Source organism: Oncorhynchus gorbuscha, linkage group LG26, assembly GCF_021184085.1.
Source record: "Oncorhynchus gorbuscha isolate QuinsamMale2020 ecotype Even-year linkage group LG26, OgorEven_v1.0, whole genome shotgun sequence".
Classification (NCBI taxonomy): Eukaryota; Metazoa; Chordata; class Actinopteri; order Salmoniformes; family Salmonidae; genus Oncorhynchus; species Oncorhynchus gorbuscha.
The window spans coordinates 22,680,889-22,706,699 of NC_060198.1; the positions used below are offsets into that span (position 1 = coordinate 22,680,889).

Consider the following 25,811-nt stretch of genomic DNA (forward strand, 5'->3'; position numbering starts at 1 on the left):
TCAATGACAAAAAAAATACAATTAAATCGGTTTCAATCCCACTTTGTAAAGCAACAAAATGTGGAAAAGAATTGAAAGGGGGTGTAGACTTTCTATAGGCAGTAGGGATTGGGATGTATAGCCAGGGTCGGTAAAGTAAACATCAATGGGCTGTTAATTAATACACACTGAAAAAAACATCAATGGCCTCACTGGAAGAAACCTAATAATCGATACCTGTCTGGTTGAGTTGCAGTAATTGATTGTTGTGTGGAGGCAGGTGGGGTGGGAGTGTGTGTGCGTGTGCACGAGCACGTGTGTGTGTGTGTGTGTGGCTGCATCATCAGAAAACATCACACCCTTCACAGCTACTGTATACCAGCTCCTTAGATTTCCACAACTGGCTAACACACCATGCTGACCATTCACAAGCAATAATAACTTTCGCACCTTTTTAATTGGTACTGTAAGATCAGACAGTTTGACTGACTCCTTGGATAATGAAACCAGAGTCACAGACGCTGCATGGGGTCATCTGACTGGAAAATAGCCAAGCAAACATCCTCGCTCATTATTGTAATTTAATGGAGTCATTTGTCAATCACACTTCTTATTGCGCAAATTCAATTTGGCCTCAGCCTTCCTTACCCTTCAGCCAGCTTTCAGCCTGCCTTATTATCTTTATAGTGCAGTACTTTTAACTAGGGCCGGCCATGGTCAAAAGTAGTGCACTATGTAGGGAATAGGGTGCTATTTTGTGTCTCTCGTGCCATTGAACCTCTGCTAGTGCTCCTCTATTGGACTGCTGGTCAGCACTTCACTTGTGATGAATAATATGCCGATGGATGAGAAGCCAGTATGACCTAGAACATGACCTAGTCCTCATACATTAACCCCTTGGTGGGCCGTATAGCTGGTATGCACCACAGCAATGCACTTCCACTGTTATTCAACTGGGAGTTGGATGAGTTGAAAGAATTAGTCAGTGTCACATTACTTTAGGCCATGTTAGAAATTGACATTGTACATTCCTTTTGTGCCCAATTCACATCAGTATAGATGAGATGGCAGTACGGTGACATGCTAGCTCTGACAGCGCTGGGTAACATTTTCAGCAGCTGACATCGGGGTCTTTCTGCATGCAGGTGATGGGCACAGCTGCCACGCACTCATTCACAGGTGCGAGAGCGCCATGGGGCGGCAGAGGATGACACACACGCACACAGGCGTTCACACGGCATACACATGGCATGCACGGCACGCACACACACACAAAAGCACAAAGAAAGCACAAAACAAACGCACAGCACATCTATGTCTCATCATAGCAAGTTTAAGAACATAAATATGTTAACAGAACAATTAAATTGGGAGTTATTCATCTACCAGTTATAGCGGACTATGAGGTATTGCAATATGCATGTGAACTGGGAACTGCTGCCATGGTTTGAACATGTAATCCCACACCCAGTGTGGAATCAAAGTATTGAAGGAACTTGACAAACATAATCACTACCCTAGGTATGTTGACACCATAAATACAAACTACACACGCCAGTATTGTGAGTGCTCTCATGAACCATACGATCACTGAACAGGAGAACCAAAAACTTGGCAGCCATTATCAAATTAGTATTGACTCACTAGTTGTCTGGCAGGTTCTATCTATTCTAGCCATCTATTTGTGTTGCTAGTACGACTCTGTGTCTGTGTCTTATTGACTCTAGTTGGCGGCCAAGTCTTTATTTAATAACGTGACTCTTGTGTTACTGTGTGTCCATCAGGAAAGCGGTGAAGGCCACTCTGGTGCTGCTGCCTCTCCTGGGCATCACCTACATGCTATTTTTTGTCAACCCCGGAGGGGAGGATGAGGTCGCCCAAATAGTCTTCATCTACTTCAACTCCATTCTGGAGTCTTTTCAGGTATGCCCAGGCCCAATGAAAAGTGTTATAAAGGGTTTGGGAACTTGTTTTACGCTGTCAACATTCTGAAGCGTATAACGATATATAAAACAAATAATGTGTGTGAAGGTGTCAAAGAAATATTTGTAGGCCGCAGTACAATGTAGTGCTGCTCACACTGCTCACCTTTATCGTCAATGTTCAACACTCTTTCTCTCTCCTCCCCCTCTCCATCTCTTTCTCTGTCTTCACCCCCTCTCGACATCTTTCCCTCGGTCTCTGTCCTCCAGGGCTTTTTCGTGTCAGTGTTTTACTGCTTCCTGAACAGCGAGGTAAGCAGATTAATGTTTTGTCCCATGATCTCCCACCGCTCACACTGTACCCGTAAATGCTTTTTTCTTAACCAATCCCTTCCTCCCCTTACCCCCCCCCTCTCATTCCTCACAGGACTATTGGAAACATGTCCACTTGGCACCATTTCATGCAGAGCTAAAAATGCCTTAAAAATGTATTGTGTCGTCTAAAATGCAAGCCTTAGCAGCAGGGTTACCTTGGACATACAGATTGCCTCCACTGAACATCAGCATCAATAGGATCACAATGAGCTTCACCCTGGCCCAACTCATATATACACCCCCCATGTCAGAGGCTGTATGGTGCCCTGGTCAAAGGTAGAGTAGTATATTAGGAATAGGCTGCCATTTCCGATTTGCCTAAATGGATTTATCATAAAATATTAAATCGGTGAGAAACCTAAATCTCGCATGAGTTACAAAAGATTGTTTGCCCTAAAACCTGACAAATCCTTTGGGAGAGCTGTGAATGTAGCCTTGCTACACAGCTTGATGTAAACATTGCAGTTACCTCCTTCTCAGCTATCCCATTCTCCCTGGAGCAATCTGTCTCAACTGGAGACTCGCCCGTGTCATGTCTCATGGATCACTCATCCGAGTATTTTGGTTTATAAATGCATTTATTTTACCTCAGCATTATATGGATAGTCGGGAAGGATGAAATGAAGCCTACACAGTAACGCTGAGTAAAGATCAATGTACGTTAGAATGGCAGATGTCTCCCACTGAGATGCAGTTAATTAGGGCAAAAGTGGCCACTCAATAGACGTGTGCTGGCAGTTTGCTTAGCTTATCAACCTCTGTGTCTCCTGTTGGGTCACTAATGTCGAGGCAGCTGCTAATTTGTTGCTCTCGATGGTATCATGGGAACACATCCAAAGGACAAATGGTGGAGTTCAGCGGTTGTTCAAATGTTATCATGAGCGATCAGCGATCTGTGAAGCAAAGCCTGAGAGGACCGAATGTTTTTCTTTCTGCTTTTTTTTCCATCAACGACAAAGTAGGGTGAACCAGAGTAGTGCTAACCTCAGACACACAAGCACGTGTTATTGACTAGCCTTCTCTGCTCTGATGTTCTAGAAGAAGTGCTGTTACTCAAGCAGTAGGAATGAGAGTAGAAAGAAGTGCTGCTTTATCCATACCAGTCAGTCGCGGCCAACTTTTAGCATTCCTCGCTAGTATAGCTCTCTTTCACACTCACACTTCACACTCACACAGTGGCTAATGACCTAACTGATATTAATCAATTGCACTGAAATCTTGATGAGGGATTAACCTTCTCTCTTCTCCAAAATCTTCTTTTAATAACTCCTATGCTGCTGGAAGACCCCTTGAAGCAATTACACACAACCCTGACTCTAATGACAGACTTAGAGCCTGCTGATATGGGAAAACCTAGCCTAGCCAAAAACAAAGACGCACTCACCTTGTGCTAACCTCACTAGCAGGGAGAAAATGGATCTGTCGGGTCTCTAAGCGTGTAATCCTGACTAAGCAATACCTGGATTGTGGTGGTAGTTATGGCGTATTTGTTGAATATTCCAGAGTCCGGACGGAGTCATTTTGTAGTGTGTTTCAAAGCCACTAGACCCCACAATCTGATGGACATATTGAATGTCATGACATGTATTGAATCCCATGAACTAAGTGGTGGTCAGAGTAAAATGTTCTCAGAAGCTCCCTGCAACCTAAAAAGAAACATTCACAGAACAGGCAAAATTTTCACTTCCATTCTCAGAACGTTTTACCGGTCAGAAAACATATGGCTTCCTTCCCACAACCAGTGGGAAACCAAAAAAATATATTCCTATAACACATGATTCCACATGTGAAAGGTTGTGTGATCACTTATGAAAATCCACATGTGAAACATTCCAAAACCAGATTGAAATGTCACATTTGAAATCCTGTGATTTTCAGCGACTTCATAGCTTTACATAATTGCCTTCTCTAAAAAGGGGTTATTTTGAAATGTTAATGGTTTGACACTCATGGCAGGCTGTGTGTCAGATTGTCAACCTGTCAGGACAATAGGCTAGTTTTATTTTTAACGCCCACCCACGCACAAGAAAAAGAGCAGGCCAAACTCCCAGCCTAGCCTATACGACAGTAATCACCTCTAACCTTATGGGAATAAATGTGAAACTCATATTTGCATAGATCTGACATTTACCCACAGTTACCTGTGAATAATTATAGAGTAGAGCAAAACGTACAAAGCCACATACTGTTATTAGACCAACACAGGTTCTTAAACTTTTCCAGCCTCAGACCTTTTCCAAATGGCTGGAGTACAGAGGCAAGACATAAACAAACGTGTCACTGTCCCAATACTTTTGAGCTCACTGTATGATATAAAACATGATTCGAATGGAAAGCACAGGAAACTGCAGTAATATTGAAAGTTTTATGTCTTACAAAATAACGGCATATCTCTTATGAAACTCTGGAATTGGTTACCTCAGTATGTATCTGTTGTTCTGCTATTTTTCTTCTGAGTTATCGTTTATATTCATTCAACTCTACACCTTTTCACACATATTACCACCTTCTTTGTTGTCATTAAACTGACAACAGTAATAGACAAAAACACTCAGTGGAGGATTATAGGCGCTAGCATTGGAGTATACACAGTCACACACATTCACTTACACATGCATTCACTAATGCCATAATCTCCGCCTTGGTTGGCATTTCTTTTAAATGGATCCATTTTGCTTCCCAATCTAGGTTTCCATCCAATTTGTGACAGATTTTCAAGATTTTCATCTTCTAAAATCAACATAAAGATGCAAATTTCCCCACAGAGCTGTGTTTCCATCAAACTGACTTGCAGATGCAGATAAAAAGCAATGCTTCTTGACAGTGCTGTCACGCCTTGGTCATAGTATTTTGTGTTTTTGTTATATGTTTGGGTAGGCCAGGGTGTGACATGGGTTTATATGTTGTGTTTCGTATTGGGGTTTGTATTATTTGGGATTGTGTATGATTAGGGATGTGTCTAGTTAGGCTTGGCTGCCTGAGGCGGTTCTCAATTGGAGTCAGGTGATTCTCGTTGTCTCGGATTGGGAACCGTATTTAGGTAGCCTGAGTTCGCTTTGTATTTTGTGGGTGTTTGTTCCTGTCTTTGTGTAGTATTCACCAGATAGGCTGTATTAGGTTTCGTTACGTTTGTTGTTTTCGTATTTCAGTTATTTCATGTACCGTCATATCTTTCATTAAAGTCATGAGTAACCTACACGCTGCATTTCGGTCCGACTCTCTTCATTCAACAGACGAACGCAGTTACAGAAACACCCACCTCTCACGGACCGAGCAGCGTGTAACTGGCAACGACGTAGATAACTGGCAGGAGCTAAAGGAGGACGTTATGGAAGGTAAAGGCATGGAGTATACGACGTGGGAAGAAATCGACAGGTGGGCGGCCGACCCAGAGAGAGTGCAGGCGCCCGCCTGGGATTCGCTTCAGCAGTACGAAGAGGGCTATAGACGAATGGAGTCTAAAAGGAAAACACGGCGACGCAGAGCGAAAACCGAAAGTAACCCCCAAATATTTATTGGGGAAGAGCGCAGAGAGAGAGTGGCTGAGTCAGGAGTCAGACCTGAGCCTACTCTCCCTGTTAATTGTGAGGAGCAGCAATATAAGGACTTCTGGTCTTGGGAGATGATATTAGACGGAAAAGGACCCTGGGCGCAGCCGGCAGAATATCGCCGTCCCAAGGAAGAAATAGATGCGGCTAAAGCGGAGAGGCGCTGGTATGAGGAGGCAGCACGGCGACGCGGTTGGAAGCCGGAAAAGCAACCCAAAAAAATTATTGGGGGGGGGGGCTAGAAGGGAGAATGGTTATGCCAGGTAGGAGACCAGCGCAAACTCCCTGTGCTCACCGTTGGGCTAGAGAGACCGGGCAGGCACCGTGTTATGCTATGGAGCGCACAGTGTTTCCAGTGCGGGTGCAGAGCCAGGTGCGGCACATACCAGCCCTTCTTATTGGCCGGGCTAGAGTGGGCATCGAGCCAGGTAAGCTTGGGCAGGCTCGGTGCTCAAGAGCTCCAGTGCGCCTGCACGGTCCGGTCTATCCAGAGCCACCTCCACACACCAGTCCTCCGGTAGCAGCTCCCCGCACCAGGCTTCCTGTGCGTGTCCTCGATCCAGTACCACCAGTTCCAGCACCACGCACCAGGCCTCCAGTGCGCCTCGCCTGTTCAGCGCAGCCAGCACTTTTCTCCTCTCCTGCGCTGTCGGAGTCTCCCGCCTGTTTAGCGCAGCCAGAGCCTTTCTCCTCTCCTGCGCTGCCGGAGTCTCCCGTCTGCCCAGCGCCGCCAGTGCTCCCAGTCTGCCCAGCGCCGCCAGTGCTCCCAGTCTGCCCAGCGCCGCCAGTGCTCCCAGTCTGCCCAGCGCCGCCAGTGCTCCCAGTCTGCCCAGCTCCGCCAGTCTGCCCAGCGCCGCCAGTGCTCCCAGTCTGCCCAACGCCGCCAGTGCTCCCAGTCTGCCCAGCGCCTCCAGATCTGCCAGACAACCAGTCTCTTCCAGATCTGCCAGACAACCTGAATCTTCCAGTTCCCACAGCCAGCCAGGATTTACCGGAGCCTACTACCTGCCTGAGCTTCATCTCAGTACTGGGCTTCCTCTCAGTACTGGGCTTCCTCTCAGTACTGGGCTTCCTCTCAGTACTGGGCTTCCCCTCAGTACCGGGCTTCCCCTCAGTCCCGGGCTGCTTCAGTCCCGAGCTGCCCCTCTGTCCCAAGCTGCCCCTCTGTCCTGAGATGCCCCTCTGTCCTGAGATGCCCCTCTGTCCTGAGATGCCCCTCTGTCCCGAGCTGCCCCTCTGTCCCGAGCTGCCCCTCTGTCCCGAGCTGCCCCTCTGTCACGAGCTGCTCCTCAGTTATGTGGGGATCTGGGTGAGGACTATTAGGCCATGGTCGGCAGAGAAGGTGGATTATCCCAGGACGCGAAGGGGAGGAAATAGGACATTAATGGAGTGGGGTCCACGTCTCGAGCCAGAACCGCCACCATGGACAGACACCCACCCGGACCCTCCCTATGCTCTTGAGGTGCGTCCGGGAGTCCGCACCTTAAGGGGGAGGTTCTGTCACGCCTTGGTCATAGTATTTTGTGTTTTTGTTATATGTTTGGGTAGGCCAGCGTGTGACATGGGTTTATATGTTGTGTTTCGTATTGGGGTTTGTATTATTTGGGATTGTGTATGATTAGGGGTGTGTCTAGTTAGGCTTGGCTGCCTGAGGCGGTTCTCAATTGGAGTCAGGTGATTCTCGTTGTCTCGGATTGGGAACCGTATTTAGGTAGCCTGAGTTCGCTTTGTATTTTGTGGGTGTTTGTTCCTGTCTTTGTGTAGTATTCACCAGATAGGCTGTATTAGGTTTCGTTACGTTTGTTGTTTTCGTATTTCAGTTATTTCATGTACCGTCATATCTTTCATTAAAGTCATGAGTAACCTACACGCTGCATTTCGGTCCGACTCTCTTCATTCAACAGACGAACGCCGTTACAAGTGCACATAAAAACCCTTAGTCACATAACTTTTTATTTACAGAACAAAACCAAAAGTTTTATGCGTTTCCATCCTAGTTTTGGCACAAAAAGTGTGCGATAAACAGCAAATGTGCCCACTTGGCACGTACAGTTGAAGTCGGAAGTTTACATTCACATTAGCCAAATACGTTTAAACTCAGTTTTTCACAATTCCAGACATTTAATCCTAGTAAAAAGTCCCTGTCTTAGATCTGTTAGGATCACTACTTTATTTTAAGAATATGAAATGTCAGAATAATAGTAGAGAGAATGATTTATTTCAGCTTTAATTTTTTCATCACATTCCCAGTGGGTCAGAAGTTTACATACACTCAATTAGTATTTGGTAGCATTGCCTTTAAATTGTTTAACTTGGGTCAAACGTTTCGAGTAGCCTTCCACAAGCTTCCCACAATAAGTTGGGTGAATTTTGGCCCGTTCCTCCTGACAGAGCTGGTGTAACTGAATCAGGTTTGTAGGCCTCCTTGCTAGCACACACTTTTTCAGTTCTGCCCACCAATTTTCTATGGGATTGAGGTCAGGGCTTTGTGATGGCCACTCCAATTCCACGACTCTGTTGTCCTTAAGGCATTTTTCCACAACTTTGGAAGTATGCTTGGGGTCATTGTCCATTTGGAAGACCCATTTGCGACCAAGCTTTAACTTCCTGACTGATGTTGCTTCAATATATCCACATAATTTTCCTTTTTTATGATGCCATTTTGTGAAGTGCACCAGTCCTTCCTGCAGCTAAGAATCCCCACAACATGATGCTGCCACCCCCATGCTTCACAGTTGGGATGGTGTTGTTCGGCTTGCAAGCCTCCCCCTTTTTCCTCCAAACAGTTCTATTTTTGTTTCATCAGACCATCAGACTTTTTCTCCAAGAAGTACGATCTTTGTCCACGTGTGCAGTTGCAAACTGTAATCTGGCTTTTTTTTAGAGCAGTGGCTTCTTCCTTGCTGTGCGGCCTTTCAGGTTATGTGGATATAGGACTCGTTTTACTGTGGATGTAGATACTTTTGTACCTGTTTCCTCCAGCATCTTCACAAGGTCCTTTGCTGTTGTTCTGGGATTGATTTGGACTTTTTGCACCAAAGTACGTTCATCTCTAGGAGACATAACGCGTCTTCTTCCTGAGTGGTATGACAGTTGCGTGGTCCCATGGTGTTTATACTTGCATACTATTGTTTGTACAGATGAACGTGGTACCTTCAGGCATTTGGAAATTGCTCCCAAGGAAAATCTTAGCTGATTTATTTTGATTTTCCCATGATGTCAAGCAAAGAGGCACTGAGTTTGAAGGTAGGCCTTGAAATACACCCACAGGTACACCTCCAATTGACAAAAAATATGTAAATTAGCCTATCAGAAGCTTCTAAAGCCATGACATCATTTTCTGGAATTTTCCAAGCTGTTCAAAGGGACAGTCAACTTAGTGTATGTAAACTTCTGACCCATTGGACTTGTGATACAGTGAATTACAAGTGAAATCATATGTCTGTTCACAATTGTTGGAAAAATGACTTGTTTCATGCACAAAGTTGTTGTCCTAACCGAATTGCCAAAAGTATATTTTGTTAACAAAAAAATTGTCAAGTGGTTGAAAAACTAGTTTTAATGACCTGTATGTAAACTTCCGACTTCAACTGTAGCTCTAGCCAACAGCTCGCAGATACAGCTCGGAGGGTAGATTAGAAGGTTATGGATAAGACCAGGATCATTTTTGTTTTTCAACTGGCAGCTAATTATGGATAATCATGTCCCTACCATACAAATTAAGACCATCAATAGTTATTGGAAAGGAGCATCAAGCTCATTACCGTGCACTTTTACCACCCTGTGAAGTTAATAAACTGTTAATAATAAGATAATAAACTGTGCATGCTTTGCCAAGTCGCAGTGGGAGGATCACACAACATAGCATAGTGTGAATGCAAGTTTACTTCACAATGATGGTAGAATGTCAATATGTGCGGATAAAAGCGTTTCTACTGCAATTATTACATTTTATTTCACAGACATAAAAAATATCACATATTTGGTTTTGTCAACAAATTAGATGTTTCCAGCAGACCTGAATTTTTTTATCCAACCAACTTTACTCTGATAAAAAGGTGACATGGAAACCTGATTACAGCCTCTTATGTGTGAAAGGCTTCCAGTCTCTGACAAAAGAGCGGGAAAGTGATTCCTTTTTCCTTTTTTCCATGAAATCACTCCAGCACTCCCACACTGTACTCAAACTGTCAGGCAGCTATTCTATCTATAATCATGAATATACAGTTATCATTATTCTGTGCTCCCTAATAAACACTCAAGGCTCTATTCGCATACATAAACAAGTGTCTTTACTGTGTTCACACCCCTACTGTACACAGTCCTCATCCTATGTGACACAATTCCTTCAATTCCACAGCCAACTGTGTGAAGTGTTCCAAAGGACCCTGCAGGGTATCACATGATAAGACAAAGATAGAGCTGCTTGTTATTCTAGTTCCTCAGAAGCGGGTGAAAAAACAAACACGTTGACTTGAAATAAATATACTGGCATCTACATGCGGAGAGCTTCCCAGCCTGTGAGAATGTGATAGGCATCTTACATAATGCCTGCATTTTAGTTGAATCATGGATACAAACATTATGCCTATGAGCGTTAATTGTCATAATCATAAACACTTTCCTGCTGAAGAAAGAGAATGTTATTCAAGATGTAGAAGCTCTATGGAGCACACCGTGTCATGAATATAAGTTTAGAAGGGGAACAACCCGAACTTAGATTTGGATCTTTTCAGCATACTTAAACCAGGGAGCCAAAGTAAACTAAATTATTAGTGAGAAAAGGGGTCTGTAACACGTATGCTTTGATACATCCAGTCAAAGTTTGGGCTTCTAATGAGGTTAATAAGATCCGAAAGCAAATAAGGAAAGTAGTTCTCATCATGTCACTGACTTGCTATTCGAGAATACAGGGTGGTCCTCATGGTGTAGCACAAGTTTTAACCCCATTGCATTGTCCCAACACTGTCCTCCTCTTCTCCTTGGTTACCACAATTTGGAAGTATGGGATAAATATTTGAATTAGGTGAAAACAATTCAATGGAAACTCACTTAACCTGCCAGTTAACGATAAGTGGTATTCAATCAAACTGACATTGCCGATTATGTAGTTTCTGCCCTGAAATGTTTCTTTAGTCAATAATTACACCATCAGACCAACCAAAATCCATTTGTATTTTCTCTCTTTTTCTCCTTCTCTCTCTTGCCCTCTGTGCTATCCTCTCAGGTGCGTTCTGCGGTTAGGAAGAGATGGCACCGCTGGCAGGACAAGCATTCAATCAGGGCTCGAGTGGCGCGCGCCATGTCCATCCCCACGTCGCCCACGAGGGTCAGCTTCCACAGCATCAAGCAGTCATCGGCTGTTTGAGGACCAACAAAACTCTGCTTTGGCTGAAAGCCCCCGTCTAACCTCTCACCGCCAACCACCCCTCCAACATGTCCACCACAGCAGAGCACCTCTTCCCCTCTTCTCTCCACACCAACCGAGGGAAACAGCTACCGCACCGTGATGGTTCACACAGTGTACACTTGGTCTGTAATAACAACCTCACAGACCCCCTCCCAGGGGAGCGGTGACCTCTTTAGTCTCTCGCCTGCTGATATATTGAGGTACGTTCGCTCAATGCGTTCCCTCTGAAAGCTACGGAGGCTCATGATGACAATGGCCAAACAAAGTAATGTCAGGAGCTGACTTCTTGCCAAAAGGCAGCACAGGGTATTGGTACAATCCCTGTGGCGTTGGCAGATTCAGTTGAGAGGTGACATTTGATGTCAGATCTATTTTTTTTCACCTGTTCGTCAGTAAATTTAGTGTTCTCTTATTGTTTTTTTTATTCTGCAAAATCCAGAAGTTGGAGTCCATATGGATGGAGTTGGAGTCCATTACAAGACTTTGAGAGTGGGAAGAAAATGGTACTGGGGCACGTGCTTGTATCAGTGTCAAATACATGATACCTGTTGAACTGACCTGTTCAAGATCATAGACACAACCATTTGATTATTTTTCCTTTGCATGTTTTTATTTTCTGTAGAAACATTTTTGAACTTTGAGTTGGCTATGCTTGCTGGCGCTGCAAAGGGATTGACTGCCATGGACCATTCATTTCAGGTCTGTCCAGACTACTGTCTCTGGAAAACATTCTCCCTTTCCTTCCTGCTGTTTTTCTGATGGATCTTCATGGAGACCCTGTTCCGATGTGAAATCTTTGGCCTCCATTGAAGATGGATGCCTTTCCCATTATCCGTACAGCAACGACCAAGGCATTGTGCACGCGGAAAAAGGGGACGTGACGTTATCCAACACTGTTGCTTATGTGAACGAACTGTGAAAATTGGTACCCACTTGTCAAAGTAATGTTCTGTTGAGTGAGGTTGTAAAAGGTGTTAATTTTCAACTGGATAAGCACTCCTTTATGAAAGCACTTTTATTTATTTCAAATTCCAAAATTACCAGCACCGTAGTAAGACACCGTCCACTTTAGCATAGCATTGTTAAAAGCCAGATTGGGAGAAATGCCAATTATTATTTTTTTTAAACAAAAGAATTGAGCTAGATATGTTAAGGTCTGAGAGGAACGTAGATGTTTTGGTTGATTCATCTCTACAACTTGCGTATCTTATCTGTACTAAATCCAGTGGGTACTGGTAATACTTTTTCTTGAGCCATCCATTATGAAGGACCATCAAAAATCTGATCCTCATTCCAGAACATAAAACCATTTATCAGATATTGTCATGCACATAGCAGAACTTTATTTTTTAAATTACACATTCATAAGTCAAAGTAACTAGGAAAAGATGAACACAAGGTCTGGAAGATGATTGAGTGAATGCTGACTTCTTGTGGTTTGTTCTGACAAAGGGGAATAGCGTGATGCATATTCAGATAGACATTATCTAGACAGGACCAGTCTCAAATGTATTGCAGTAGGATTCACCTCTCTCTCTCTGAAAAATATTGTGGGAGCCCTCCCAAAAAGCTTGTGAACTTGAAGCTTCAATCTCAGGGTTCAGAGACCCAGTTGGCTTCCACACACAACCCCACACAGCACAGGATGAAACCAATTCAGACCAAAGTGCTACTTGGTGTTGTGAAGATAGCTCGGCCCAGTAGGTAGAGCTGTGAGAGGACTGTGAGAGCTATAATGGCCACAGTGACTTCACATCTGCCTCTCTCTCTCTCTCTCTCTCTCTCTCTCTCTCTCTCTCTCTCTCTCTCTCTCTCTCTCTCTCTCTCTCTCTCTCTTTCTCTCGCACTACACTTCTCTCTACCTCTCTCTCTCACACAGACCAGCATGGTCCACTAATTAGCTGTACCTGCAGGGAAGTCACAGCTAGTTTGGCTGACAGCTAAGAGCCAGGGACAATTCAGGAAAGAGAGAAGAGTACCGAAGCCTGTATCCTGACACTGTTCCCTGCTGTGCAACATCTCTATGAATGAGCAAGTGAATGGAAGAACTGGGAATGAAATGAAAAGGGCTTTTGTGGTAAAAGAGGCAAGGATGGAAACTGAGACCAGCTGGGATTTGACTTAAAATGTTCCCCTGGCATAGCTTGGGAAGTAGGGGTGCTGAGGTTGCTGCAGCACTCCCTAATAAATCTACATTTAAAAAAGTATAACAAAAACAGTGAAAGCACCCCCCCAAAACATTGTCCTGCGGCCATGCCCCTGGGCCATAGTGCACAAACAGGGACAGAAAAAGGGATTGTTGATTCGCAGATTGTCAATCTTGTTGGTTGTTTTGATGTTTTTCTTAAGGGTTTGAAAGGCATAGAGTGCTGTTTTTCATGTATTTGTTCATACAGACCTTTGCTTTTTTGGAACACAACTATATACAGTATTTACAACGTCATGTCAACCCAAAAATTCTATGTGATGTTTAATCAACGTGGAAAACTGATTGGATTTGCAAGAAGGGATTTCTGTATTTTTTTCATCCAACTTTTAACCTAAATCCAATGATAGGGTGACATTTTTGGTTGATTTCACATTGAATTCACGTTAGTTGACAACTCAACCAAATTCAAATGAAAACTAGATATTGAACTGACGTCAATACAGTGGGTATTCAGTTGAAATGCATCCTGAAGTGCTAACTGATATTACATTTTGACACATAAACATCATCCTGACAACTCATCGAAATCCAAAATGACGCACCCTGTCACAAGACACTGTGATTATTTTGCAAACTCATAAACAAAGCCAACCTTCCGTTGACAGAAATGTCTATAGGCAACAACAAAAAAATGGTTGATCTGAATCCTTTTTTTCCTCCCGGACCCTGTTGATCATTGTCATAAAGCAGTCAGAATAAAATGTGTGATTTCATTGGCAATGTTGTTTACAGATCGCTTTCAGTGATAGTTATAAAACGTATTGTCAGACAGATGTATCTTATTCGCTGAAACGAATGATCACAAGAATCACAGATGCCACTTCATCTATGTCTGCCTGTCACCTGTGGGCTCTGCTTTATTACCCAGTCAGGGATGCTACAGTCATCTAACACACACCATGTACTCCTAAACAGCCAGGATACATGAGGTTGTTACATGCATTAGATTGGAGGTTAGTCTGGAATGGAATTGCCAATGTATGATAGTGTTATGCATTCCAATTCCAGGTATCTGCCTCTGTCATGAAAATATGTTACCTCATACCAAAATGATTTACCCTGGAATTCAAAAGCCAGTTGGTTCTCTGTTATAATGTTACAAGGACCCTGTTCTACATCACTGTTTCCAGATTTTGGGGACTTGTACTCCAAACACGATGTAATTCTATTCTGAACACATATTCTAGTTATCATAACCAGATGCTATTGAAAACCTTTTCAATCAAATGCAGTATTTCAGTATTATGTAGCAAATTAACTTTTTGGCTATTTTCCTTCCTTTTCCAGGAAACAGGAATATTTTCCTTGTTTTTATAGGTGTCTCTCAAAGTGTGTCGCAGTCAGCATACTTCTCTAATTTAGTAATTACATTGAAAATGGCTCTCATTATCCAGTATACAGTACACAGACAGCTTCATAATGAATTCCAGTTATTTGCACAAATGCTATTAGTGTAGTCAGCAACACCCGTGTGATCAAATGTTTTCTTGTTTTTCTTTGCCATTCCCAAAATAGTTTGTGGTCACAAACATCCTCCAAAGACACTAGCTATCTAGTCAATAGGCTGTTCTTATTTCTTGCCCTATTTCTTCATTTCAATAAGAAATGCGCTGCCCTTTCGATTGTTTTTGTTTTCCTTAATTGTGCAGAGGGGAATTGTCCGATTGCTCTCGATGCAGTTATAGTTACTATAACAACGATGTAAGTAAGTGTTCTTTCTCGGGTATGTACGTTGCGTTTGTCTTTAGTGAAGGTCTAAGAAGCGAAAACATTTGTATTTATTTAAATGTCACAGAATTGTATATTTATCACATTATTTAAAAGGTACAGCTTTTGTTGAAGGACACAGGCCAACATTACCTTATAATGTAGATTGATAAATACATCTAATTATGTCCACAATGTGTCTACTTAAGATTTTGTAATGATGAAAGGTGCGATACGTAGGTTGATTTTCACTTTTGTTTGATAATGTTGCAATTCAATTTTCTTTCCTCTTTCAATGTCCAAGAAGGAAAAATTATATTTATTATGTTTATGAATCTACTTGTTCAATGTTGGAAAGCGTTGAGGAGTTGTACAGAGTTTGTCAAATAAAATAAAATACATAGCAATCTAATAAGAGAAATGTGGAGAAAGTAAAAAATATATGGAACAGTGCTACTACATAAATGGTGCATTAAAATGTGTTTTTTTAACAAACCAAAAAAATCTGTCCATTCCTCTCTTCCATATGACATAACTTCTCACTGAAATCATTGTGCAATAACATTTTACATAATATTACATTTTTCACTTCAGAAAAGATACAGCAAGTTATTCTGAGTGACAATGAATGAGTGATACCACAGAGTGTAATGTCATTCAATAGAATATACTTGACACGAGTGAGACGTTTCACAGATTCTTGCAGTGGCATACAGTGCCTTCAGAAAGTATTTACACCCCTTTACTTTATCCACCTTTTGTTGTGTTACAAGGTGAGATAAAAATGCAATCTACGCAGAATGCTCTGTAATTTCAAAATGGAAGACAAATTCTAACATTTGTAAAAAATAAAAATATGAAGGAAAAAAACAAATATATCTTGATTACATAAGTATTCAACTCCCTGAGGCAATACATGTTAGAATCACCTTTGACAGCAATTACAGATGTGAGTATTTCTGGGTAAGTCTCTAAGAGATTTGCACACCTGGATTGTACAATATTTACACTTTTTAAAATTTATTTTTTATTCCTCAAGTTGGTTGCTGATTATTGCCATAGATTTTCATGCCGATTTAAGTCAAAACTGTAACTTGGCCACTCAGGAACATTTATTGTTGTCTGTGTAAGCAACTCCAGTGTATATTTGGCCTTGTGTTTTCGGTTTTTGTCCTGCTGAACGATGCATTTTTCTGTTGGAAAGCATACTGAAAAAGGTTTTCCTTTTACAGTAGCTCTATTCTGTTAATTTTTTATCCTAAAAACAACTTACTCCTTGCTGATTACAAGCATACACATAACATGATGCAGCTACCACCATGCTTGAGTTAGGAAGGATGTCTATATCTTTGTAGTGAATGGGTGTTTTGATACACCATCTAAAGTGTAATTAATAACTTCACCATGCTCAATGTCTGCTTTTTTTATGTTTACCCATCTACTAATAGGTGCCCAATTTTGCAAGGCATTGGACAAAGTCCCTGGTCTTTGTGGTTGAATCTGGGTTTGAAATTCACTTCTCGACTGAGGGACCTTACAGATAATTGCATGTATTTTTGGTATTTGGTATTTTTTTTAGGATCCCCATTAGCTGTTGCAAAAGCAGCAGCTACTGTTCCTGGGGTCCACACAAAACATGAAACATAATACAGAATGATATAATACAGAACACCATTAGACAAGAACAGCTCAAGGACAGAACTACATACATGTGTGGGGTACCGAGATGAGGTAGTCATTCAAAAGTCATGTTAAACACTCACAGAGTGAGTCCATGCACCTTATTATGTGACTTGTTACAAAAATATTTGCTCATGAACTTATTTAGGCTTGCAAAGGGGTTGACTTTTTGACTATGGACATTTCAGCTTTTCCTTTCAAATTAATTAGTACAAAAATGTAAAAACATAATTCCACTTCACATTATTATTTGTAGGCCAGTGACACAAATTCTAATACATTTGAAATTCAGGCTGTTACACTACAAAATGTGGAAAATGTCAAGGGGTGTAAATACTTTCTGACGGCGATGTATCATAAAGATCCTATAATTAGGGCCCTGTGTTTTGTGCAATCATGGGAATTCCTGGATATGAACCTTTTATTTACACGAAGAGAGGAAACAAGCCCGCACAAGAGCAGGCGGGTATCACCAGCCTAAATAACCCAACTTAAACCTAAACAAGAAACAGGTGTAACCAATAAGACACAACCAACAGAAAAGGGAAAAGGGATCGGTGGCAGCTAGTAGACCGGTGACGTCGACCTCCGAGCGTCGCCCGAACCGGAAGAGGAGCCACCTTCGGTGAGGGAGTCCTCCCCCCAGCTCGCCGACACCGGCCTCGAGGGCGACCCGGAGGGCGAGGCGCAGGGCGATGGAAATCCTTCAACAGTGACGGATTAAAGATGTCCCCCACCGGTACGCAGCACCTCTCCTCCGGACCGTACCCCTCCCAGTCCACGAGGTACTGCAGGCCCCTCGCCCAGCGTCTAGAGTCCAGAACAGCACGTACTGTGTACGCCTGGGACCCCTCAATGTCCAGAGGGGATGAAAGGAACCTCCGGCACCTCACCTTCCTGCAGGGGACCAGCTTCCACCGGCCTGAGGAGAGACACATGAAACGAGGGGTTAATACGATAGAAGGGAGTTGTAATCTATAACACACTTCATTTATCCTCCTCGGGACTTTAAATGGCCCCACACACTGCGGTCCCAGCTTCCGGCAGGGCAGGCGGAGGGGCAGGTTTCGGGTCGAGAGCCAGACCCTGTCCCCCGGTGCAAACACGGGGGCCTCACTGCGGCGGCGGTCAGCGCTCCTCTTCTGCAATCCACAAGCTTGCTTAAGGAATTCCTGTACGGCCCTCCAGGTCTCCTTAGAGCGCTGCAACCACTCCTCCACCGCAGGAGCCTCGGTCTGACTCTGATGCCACAGTTTCACGCATTGAAACTGTGACATGTTCGTGGAGGAGTGGCGGAGTGAGTTCTGAGCCACCTCTGCCAATGGGACTTACCTTGCCCATTCTCCTGGCCGGTCCTGGCAATACAGAAACCTACCCATCTCCTGGTTCACTCTCTCCACCTGCCCATTACTCTCGGGTGATAACCCAAGGTCAGGCTGACAAGACCCCCAGACGCTCCATAAACGCCCTCCAAACTCGGGACGTGAACTGGGGAAGTGCTGGAACACGTGGGTAAATAGGGCCTCCACTGTCTGTAGGGAGACCGGGCAACAGGAGGAGACGGCGGGACTTAGAAAACCGATCCACAATGACCAGGATTGTGGTGTTCCCCTGAGACGGGGGAAGATTTGTAAGTCCACCGACAGAGACCACGGCCTTTGTGGAATGGGGAGGGGCTGTAACTTCCCTCTAGGCAGGTGCCTAGGAGCCTTACTCTGAGCGCAAACTGAACAGGAAGAGACGTAGAACCTCACGTCCTTAACTATGGTGGGCCACCAGTACTTCCCCCTAAGTCCTGCACTGTTCTCGCCACACCAGGATGACCCGAAGAGGGTAGGGTGTGAGCCCACCGAATCAATTGATCAGGGACACCAAACTGCATGTACTTAATACCTGTAGGAAATTGTTGAGGCGCAGGTTCCAACCATAACGCCCGCTCAATGTCCGCGTCCACCTCCCATACCACTGGTGCCACCAGCCTTGAAGCTGGAACGATGGGAGTAGGATCGATGTGCCAATCCTCGGTGTCATAGAGGCGGGACAGCGCGTTGGCCTTCGTATTGAGGGAACCTGGTCTATACGAGATAGTGAACCTAAATCTGGTGAAAACATGGCCCACCTTGCCTGACGAGGATTCAGTCTCCTCGTTGCCCGGATATACTCCAGATTACGGTGGTCAGCCCAGATGAGGAAAGGGTGCTTGGCCCCTTCAAGCCAGTGTTTCCACACCTTCAGGGCATTTACCACAGCCAACAACTCCCGGTCCCCCACATCATAGTTTCGCTGCGCCGGGCCGAGCTTCTTCGAAAAGAAAGCGCAGGGGCGGAGATTCGTGTCGTACCCGAGTGCTGTGATAGCACGGCTCCAACCCCAGCCTCGGACGCGTCCACCTCCACTATGAACGCCAAAAGAGGGGTCCGGATGTGCCAACACGGAAGCATCAGTAAACAGCGCCTTCAAACGTTTGAACGCTCTGTCCGCCCCTGCCGACCTCCGTAAACACGCCGCCCCCCCCCATATGGCATGACGAGGTACTCATAATGGCCGGATGTGGTACTAAACGCGGTTTTCCACTCTCCTGAATACGCACCAGATTATACATGCTCCTGAGGTCCAGTTCCGTGAAAAAACGAGCTCCGTGAAATGACTCTACCACCGTAGCGATGAGAGGTAGTGGGTAACTAAACCCCACTGTGATGGAATTGAGACCTCGATAATCAATGCACGGATGCAGACCTCCCTCCTTTTTTTCACTAAAAGGAAACTCGAGGAGACGGGTGACGTGGAGGGCCGAATGTACCCCTGTCCCAGAGATTCCGTGACATATGTCTCCTCCTGTGACAATGAGTACACGTGACTCCTGGGAAGTATAGCGTTTACCTGGAGGTTTATCATGCAATCCCCCTGTCGATGAGGTGGTCATTTGGTCGCCCTCTTCTTACGGAAGGCGATAGCCAAATCGGCATATTCTGAGGGAATGCGCACAGTGGAAACCTGGTCTGGACTCTCAAACGACGTGGCACAGATGGAAACTCATATACACCTACCTGACCACTCTGAGCCCCCTGTTTCCATGAAATCCTGGGATTGTGACTAGCCAGCCAGGGAACCCCCAGCACCACTGGAAACACAGGTGAATCGATAAGGAAGAGACTAATCCGCTCCATATGATCCCCCTGCATTACCATGTTCAGTGGAACTGTGGCCTCCCTGACCAGCCCTGACCCTCAAGGTCGGCTATCTAAGGAGTGCACGAGGAAGGGTGGATCTATCGGCACCAGCAGAATCCCCAGCTTACGGGCGAGTCCGCAATCCATAAAGTTCCCAGCTGCGCCTGAATCGACTAGCGCCTTATGCTAGAGAAAGGGGGTAAACAGAAAAGATAAGTATTAATACTAACATGTGACCAACAGGGAGCTCTGGGTGAGTCTAGTGCTGACTCACTAGGGGTGACCGAGAAGTGTTCTGCCTGCCCTCTCGACTCCCAGACGAGCTCGCCCAGCACCGGTCGGAAGTGTGTCCTCTCTGGTGCAGCTGGTGCAGGAGGAGCCTTCCCCTCCGGTACCGCCCGATGCGGCCCTCCCTAACTCCATAGGTATGGGAGCGGGAGGGCCAAGAGGTGGAACTGAAAGGACCCTTTCTGAATACCCGCAGGCAGCTAGCAGATTGTCCCGTCGGATCAACATGTTTATGAGTTCATCGAGGGAGAGAGTGGCGTCCTGACAAGCAAGTTCCCCGCGGACATCCTCTCGGAGGCTGCACCGGTAGTGGTCCATCAGGGCCCTGTCATTCCACCCAGCCACCAGTGGCCAAGGTCTGGACTCCAGCGCGCTCCTTGTCTCCTGCCTAAGGTGAAACAGCCGTTCACCCGCCGCTCAGCCCTTCGAAGGGTGGTCGAACACGGCCCGGAAACGGCGGGTGAACTCTGGGTAGTGGTCCCTAGCCAAGTCTGGGCCATTCCAAACTGCGTTGGCCCACTCCAGGGCTCGGCCCGTCAGGCAGGAGACGAGGACGCTCACACTCTCTTCACCCGAGGGAGTCGGCCTCACGGTAGCCAGGTACAGCTAGAGCTGGAGCTGGCGAGATAGGGAGACCACTCCTCTCCCATCGGTCAATTCTCTCCATCATTTGGTCCATCGCCGACCCAATCCGATGGAGAATGGCCGTATGATGGAGGACGCGCTCCTCCATAGATGGAAGGGGGTGGCCGCTGCTCCTGCTGACTCCATGGTGGTGCTGGCTTCTGTAACGAACTTCTATGAGTAGTGGGTGCGGAGTCAGGCACAGGGAGCAAAGGGTAAAGGACAATTGTTTTTTTATTCCGGCGCAGGAAAACGGTCACGCCAAAACACCAGGCGCATAACAAAGACCAGCCCAAAAACAGGACCCAACCAGTCCGGAGAAAACAAGAGAATCGCACAACCACCAACACGAACAGAGGAAATAAGCCCGCACAAAAGCATGCGGGCATCACCAGCTTAAATAGCCCAACTAAAACCTAAACAAGAAACAGGTGTAACCAATAAGACAAAACCAACAGAAAAGGAAAAATGGATCGGTGGCAGCTAGTAGACCAGTGACGTCGACCAACGAGCGTCGCCCGAACAGGAAGAGGAGCCACCTTCGGTGGGAGTCGTGACACTTTGCATACACCTACGTATATCGGTCCGCTAATACAGGACAATTGAAGGCCCCTACTTTTGTCAGAAGGAAATATATATATAAACAATATATTTGAATTACTATTATAAAAACATTTCAGGGGGTACTGCAGCACCCTCAGCACCGGTACCTGCAAAATGCCACCGAGTTTTGTTTTGTGGACTCTTTTGAAAATTGAACACATTGTTCCAAAGAAATGCTTGCACGCAATTTGTCAGACGGTCAAACACCATCCTCAGACAAAATATTTCAAATTCTCATTACTGGATGAGGCTCAAATTACAGTATAAAATCTTACTATACCAAGGGATTGCGCGAAACACACGGCCCTGGCTATAATACATGCTCTATATGTTTACTGAGCAAAAATGTAAAAACGCAACAACTTCAATTGACTTCTCCTTTAATATACTTGTCCTCATTCGATCTCTTTGAAGAGAACCTGATTCCTTGATGGTAGATATATACTGTATAAATACAGTCAAGAGATGATTCTGTGTGGCATTAAGCCTTTTGTTTTTCTGTGCTGCCATGACAACTGGTGGACAAAGGTCACTTTATCTGTACTGTATGTACAGTACATTCATTGCTATCATCAACGCATGACTAAGAAGAAGATCAGAGATTCTTTGATCCCTTCCACATGACAAGCAAAACATATCTGTTGATATGGCAAGCCCATACATGCACATTTAAAGCTCAAATCTGTAGTTGCTTCATCCATTTATGCACTTATAAATGAATGACATACCCTTTTGATTCTTGAAGAATGTAACGTATGAATGCCTCATGAGCTCAGTTCAACTGTCGATCCCCGTCAGAACCCAAAATATAAGCGTACTCCAATGTTTGTAAACAACTTGGACAAAAACCAAAACACTGTATAGCCTCAAGACATAGTTAAAACTATAATTTTGATATCGTAAATAGTCAGTTCTTGCTTCCATAACTCTGTCTATGAATTTTAGAGTGGCTACATTTCTCCAGGCCCATCCCTCAGCATTTTACCAAAACAGAGGCACGGTATCCCTTTCGTTATTGTTTCAACTGCAGATTCTAGCTGTAAGTAAGTAAAGTAATTAAGCCTTGTCCAAGCCGGAGAAATCCATACATGCACCTTTACAAAGATACAATACTTTGTTTTTGAAAGCCCTTTAGTTTGTGATCCCTCTACATGATTGCGATTCAAATGCTTTCCTCAGACCCCCACCAGCAAAATCCAGAGGGTTTAATGTGGATGAGAGAATCTCTGGCTAAGGAGAAGAATAGAAACTGACTAAACACATCTACCTCACAGCAGCCCAGTTGAGAGAGCCATGGGTCAAGCCAACGACAAGTGAGAGCTTTACAAGTTATTAAAGTTGTGTGGGTGTGTTTTGTTCTAACCAACACTTCATAGTTACTTAGAAGTTTGCTTAACCTCTTGCTCCTTCTGTAGCTCAGTTGGTAGAGCATGGCGCTTGTAAAGCCAGGGTAGTGGGTTCGATCCCCGGGACCACCCATACGTAGAATGTATGCACACATGACTGTAAGTCGCTTTGGATAAAAGCGTCTGCTAAATGGCATATATTATTATTATTATTATTGCTCCTACCTGGCACGCAGGCGTCCCATCTAGACATCTGGAAATGCAAATGCGCTACGCTAAATGCTAATAGTACTAGTTAAAACTCAAACGTTCATTAAAATACACATGCAGGGTATTGAATTAAAGCTACACTCGTGAATCCAGGCAACACGTCAGATTTTTAAAATGCTTTTCGGCGAAAGCATGAGAAGCTATTATCTGATAGCATGTAACACCCCAAAAGACCCGCAGGGGACGTAAACAAAATAATTAGCATAGTCGTCGCTACACAAACCGCACAAATAAAATATAGAACATTCATTACCTTTGACCATCTTCTTTGTTGGCACTCCTAGATGTCCCATAATCACTATTGGGTCTTTTTTCGATTAAATCGGTCCATATATAGCCTAGATATTGATCTATGAAGACGAAAAAAATAGCGTCTTATAACGTAACGTCATTTTTTTAAATGAAAAAAGTTGACGATAAACTTTCACAAAACACTTCGAAATACTTTTGTAATGCAACTTTAGGTATTATTAAACGTTAATAAGCGATCAAATTGATCACGAGGCGAAGTATATTCTTTAGCTGTCCGTCTGGAAATAATGTCCGGGTAAACCTCAACCAAAATATCCGGTCGGAGACCGGAAGAAATGCGCTGTCTTGCGTCTATTTGACCAAGAAACAAATAGAAGGCAAATGACAAGACGCTAGACAACGTGTGGAAGCTGTAGGTATTGCAACCTCAGCCCCATTAAATGTGGTTCACCTTTATCAATGGGTTCAAGTCGCGCATGGATATATTTTTCCATTTTCAGTGATCAGATTTTCCTGCACTTTTCGATGAAACACACGTTCTGTTATAGTCACAGCCGTGACTTAACCAGTTTTATAAACGTCTGAGTGTTTTCTATCCACACATACTAATCATATGCATATACTATATTCCTGGCATGAGCAGCAGGGCGCTGAAATGTTGTGCGATTTTTAACAGAATGTTCAAAAAAGTAGGGGGTAGGAGTAAGAGGTTAAAGCATTTTATCCTCATTGTGATTCTTATTACAAACTATTCAGCCCAGATGAGGGCTGAGGGCTTAGTTATGTAGTCTGTGTGGTGGAAATTTCCTCGATTTACCAAATCATGGGAGCAAACCACACACACACACGTCAGAGTTAGTTATAAAAGTCCATCTTTAATTATATGAGCTCTATCACAATCCTGTGACTCTCAGATAAATTCAGTGTCTCTCAGTGAATTCTCTGAGAGCCCCCTTACAATGCAACTGAGTTCCTTTTAATAGCAAAGACACACATAGTCAGACAGCATAGACATAATTCATCGTTCAGCTTTGTCTCCTTTCCCAAACCCTAGAACCATAAACCAAATCCTCCATATCAACAGGCATATATCATTGTCATTTAGATACAACCAACTCAAAATACAACCTTCTGGACAAACTCACGGAGAGGAGGGTGAGGCTATAGGTTAAGATAAAAGCAACATTAGAGGGAGCATATAATGATTCCAGACACTGCAACCCTTCTTTCCCCACTAGAAAAGGTAGGGAGTAAAAGATATGTTTACACATGATGACACTTTGACCTCTCCCCTCTCTGTGGCCCATGCAACTTAGTCCTGACATAGAACAGATAACTGCCAATGGCCACCACTATAGTACAACAAAATACATTCTTATGAGAAATAACTCATAAGCATATCATGAAAATAACACATCTTATCTATGTTACTCAACTAATTCTGATAATTCCACAACAGTCTGCTTCCATTGAGATCTCTCCCTTGCGTCACTGTGATTCTATAGAGCGAAATATGTCTTTCTCTGAACACATTACAGCTTCTTAGAAGAGGTCTGGGTTCAATAACACAGAGCATTATTAACTGAAAGCAGACATGTAAAACAGGGAAAATAGATTACACTAAGAGTGTGTACCCCTGAAAGTTATGCTATCTTCAACCTCACCAAGACAATTTCCAAGTCAAACTTAATGGACTTGGCTCCTGTGTCTGTGGCAATGTTGTTCTGTCAGATTTGAATGTACGTTCATGAATGAAAAACCATGTGTTTTTGTAACACTTTCTCATGTGAAACCATGTGTTTTTGGATCACTTCAAGTGACATTTTTCAGGTGAAAACATGTGTTTTTGGATCACTTCAAGTGACATTTCATGAAGTTTCAAATATTTTCTTTCACTTGGGGATAACAATTTGTGATGCCCTGCAAATAAAAACAAGTCCTTATGATACACACATTATTTGTACATATTTGACATACATGACTACATTGTGTATGTTTATTTCTACATAAATTATTATTCAGCCTGTGCTTACTTGGGATTTATACTCACAACGTATTGGTTCATGGCATTCCGATATCCTTGCTACTCCCACCATGTCTGTGTCAATAAATTATTTCACCTATATTCCTACACTTAAGTACAGTGCCTTGCGAAAGTATTCGGCCCCCTTGAACTTTGCGACCTTTTGCCACATTTCAGACTTCAAACATAAAGATATAAAACTGTATTTTTTTGTGAAGAATCAACAAGTGGGACACAATCATGAAGTGGAATGACATTTATTGGATATTTCAAACTTTTTTAACAAATCAAAAACTGAAAAATTGGGACGGAGATTTGTCTTCCAACAAGACAATGATCCAAAACATAAAGCAAAATCTACAATAGAATGGTTCAAAAAAACATATCCAGGTGTTAAAATGGCCA

At 43.9% G+C, this 25,811-nt stretch overlaps 1 protein-coding gene across 1 annotated transcript in view; it reads left to right on the top strand.

Moving 5' to 3' along the window:
• LOC124016118 (corticotropin-releasing factor receptor 1-like) overlaps window positions 1–15,687 on the top strand; it is a 157,058-nt gene extending 141,371 nt beyond the window's left edge. Inside the window, exons 12-14 of the mRNA XM_046331648.1 lie at window positions 1,764–1,902; window positions 2,172–2,213; window positions 11,052–15,687. Coding sequence (XP_046187604.1) covers window positions 1,764–1,902; window positions 2,172–2,213; window positions 11,052–11,192 — 322 coding nt within the window. The 3' untranslated portion in view covers window positions 11,193–15,687. The remainder of the gene's footprint in view (window positions 1–1,763; window positions 1,903–2,171; window positions 2,214–11,051) is intronic.
• The last annotated feature ends 10,124 nt before the right edge of the window (window positions 15,688–25,811 follow it).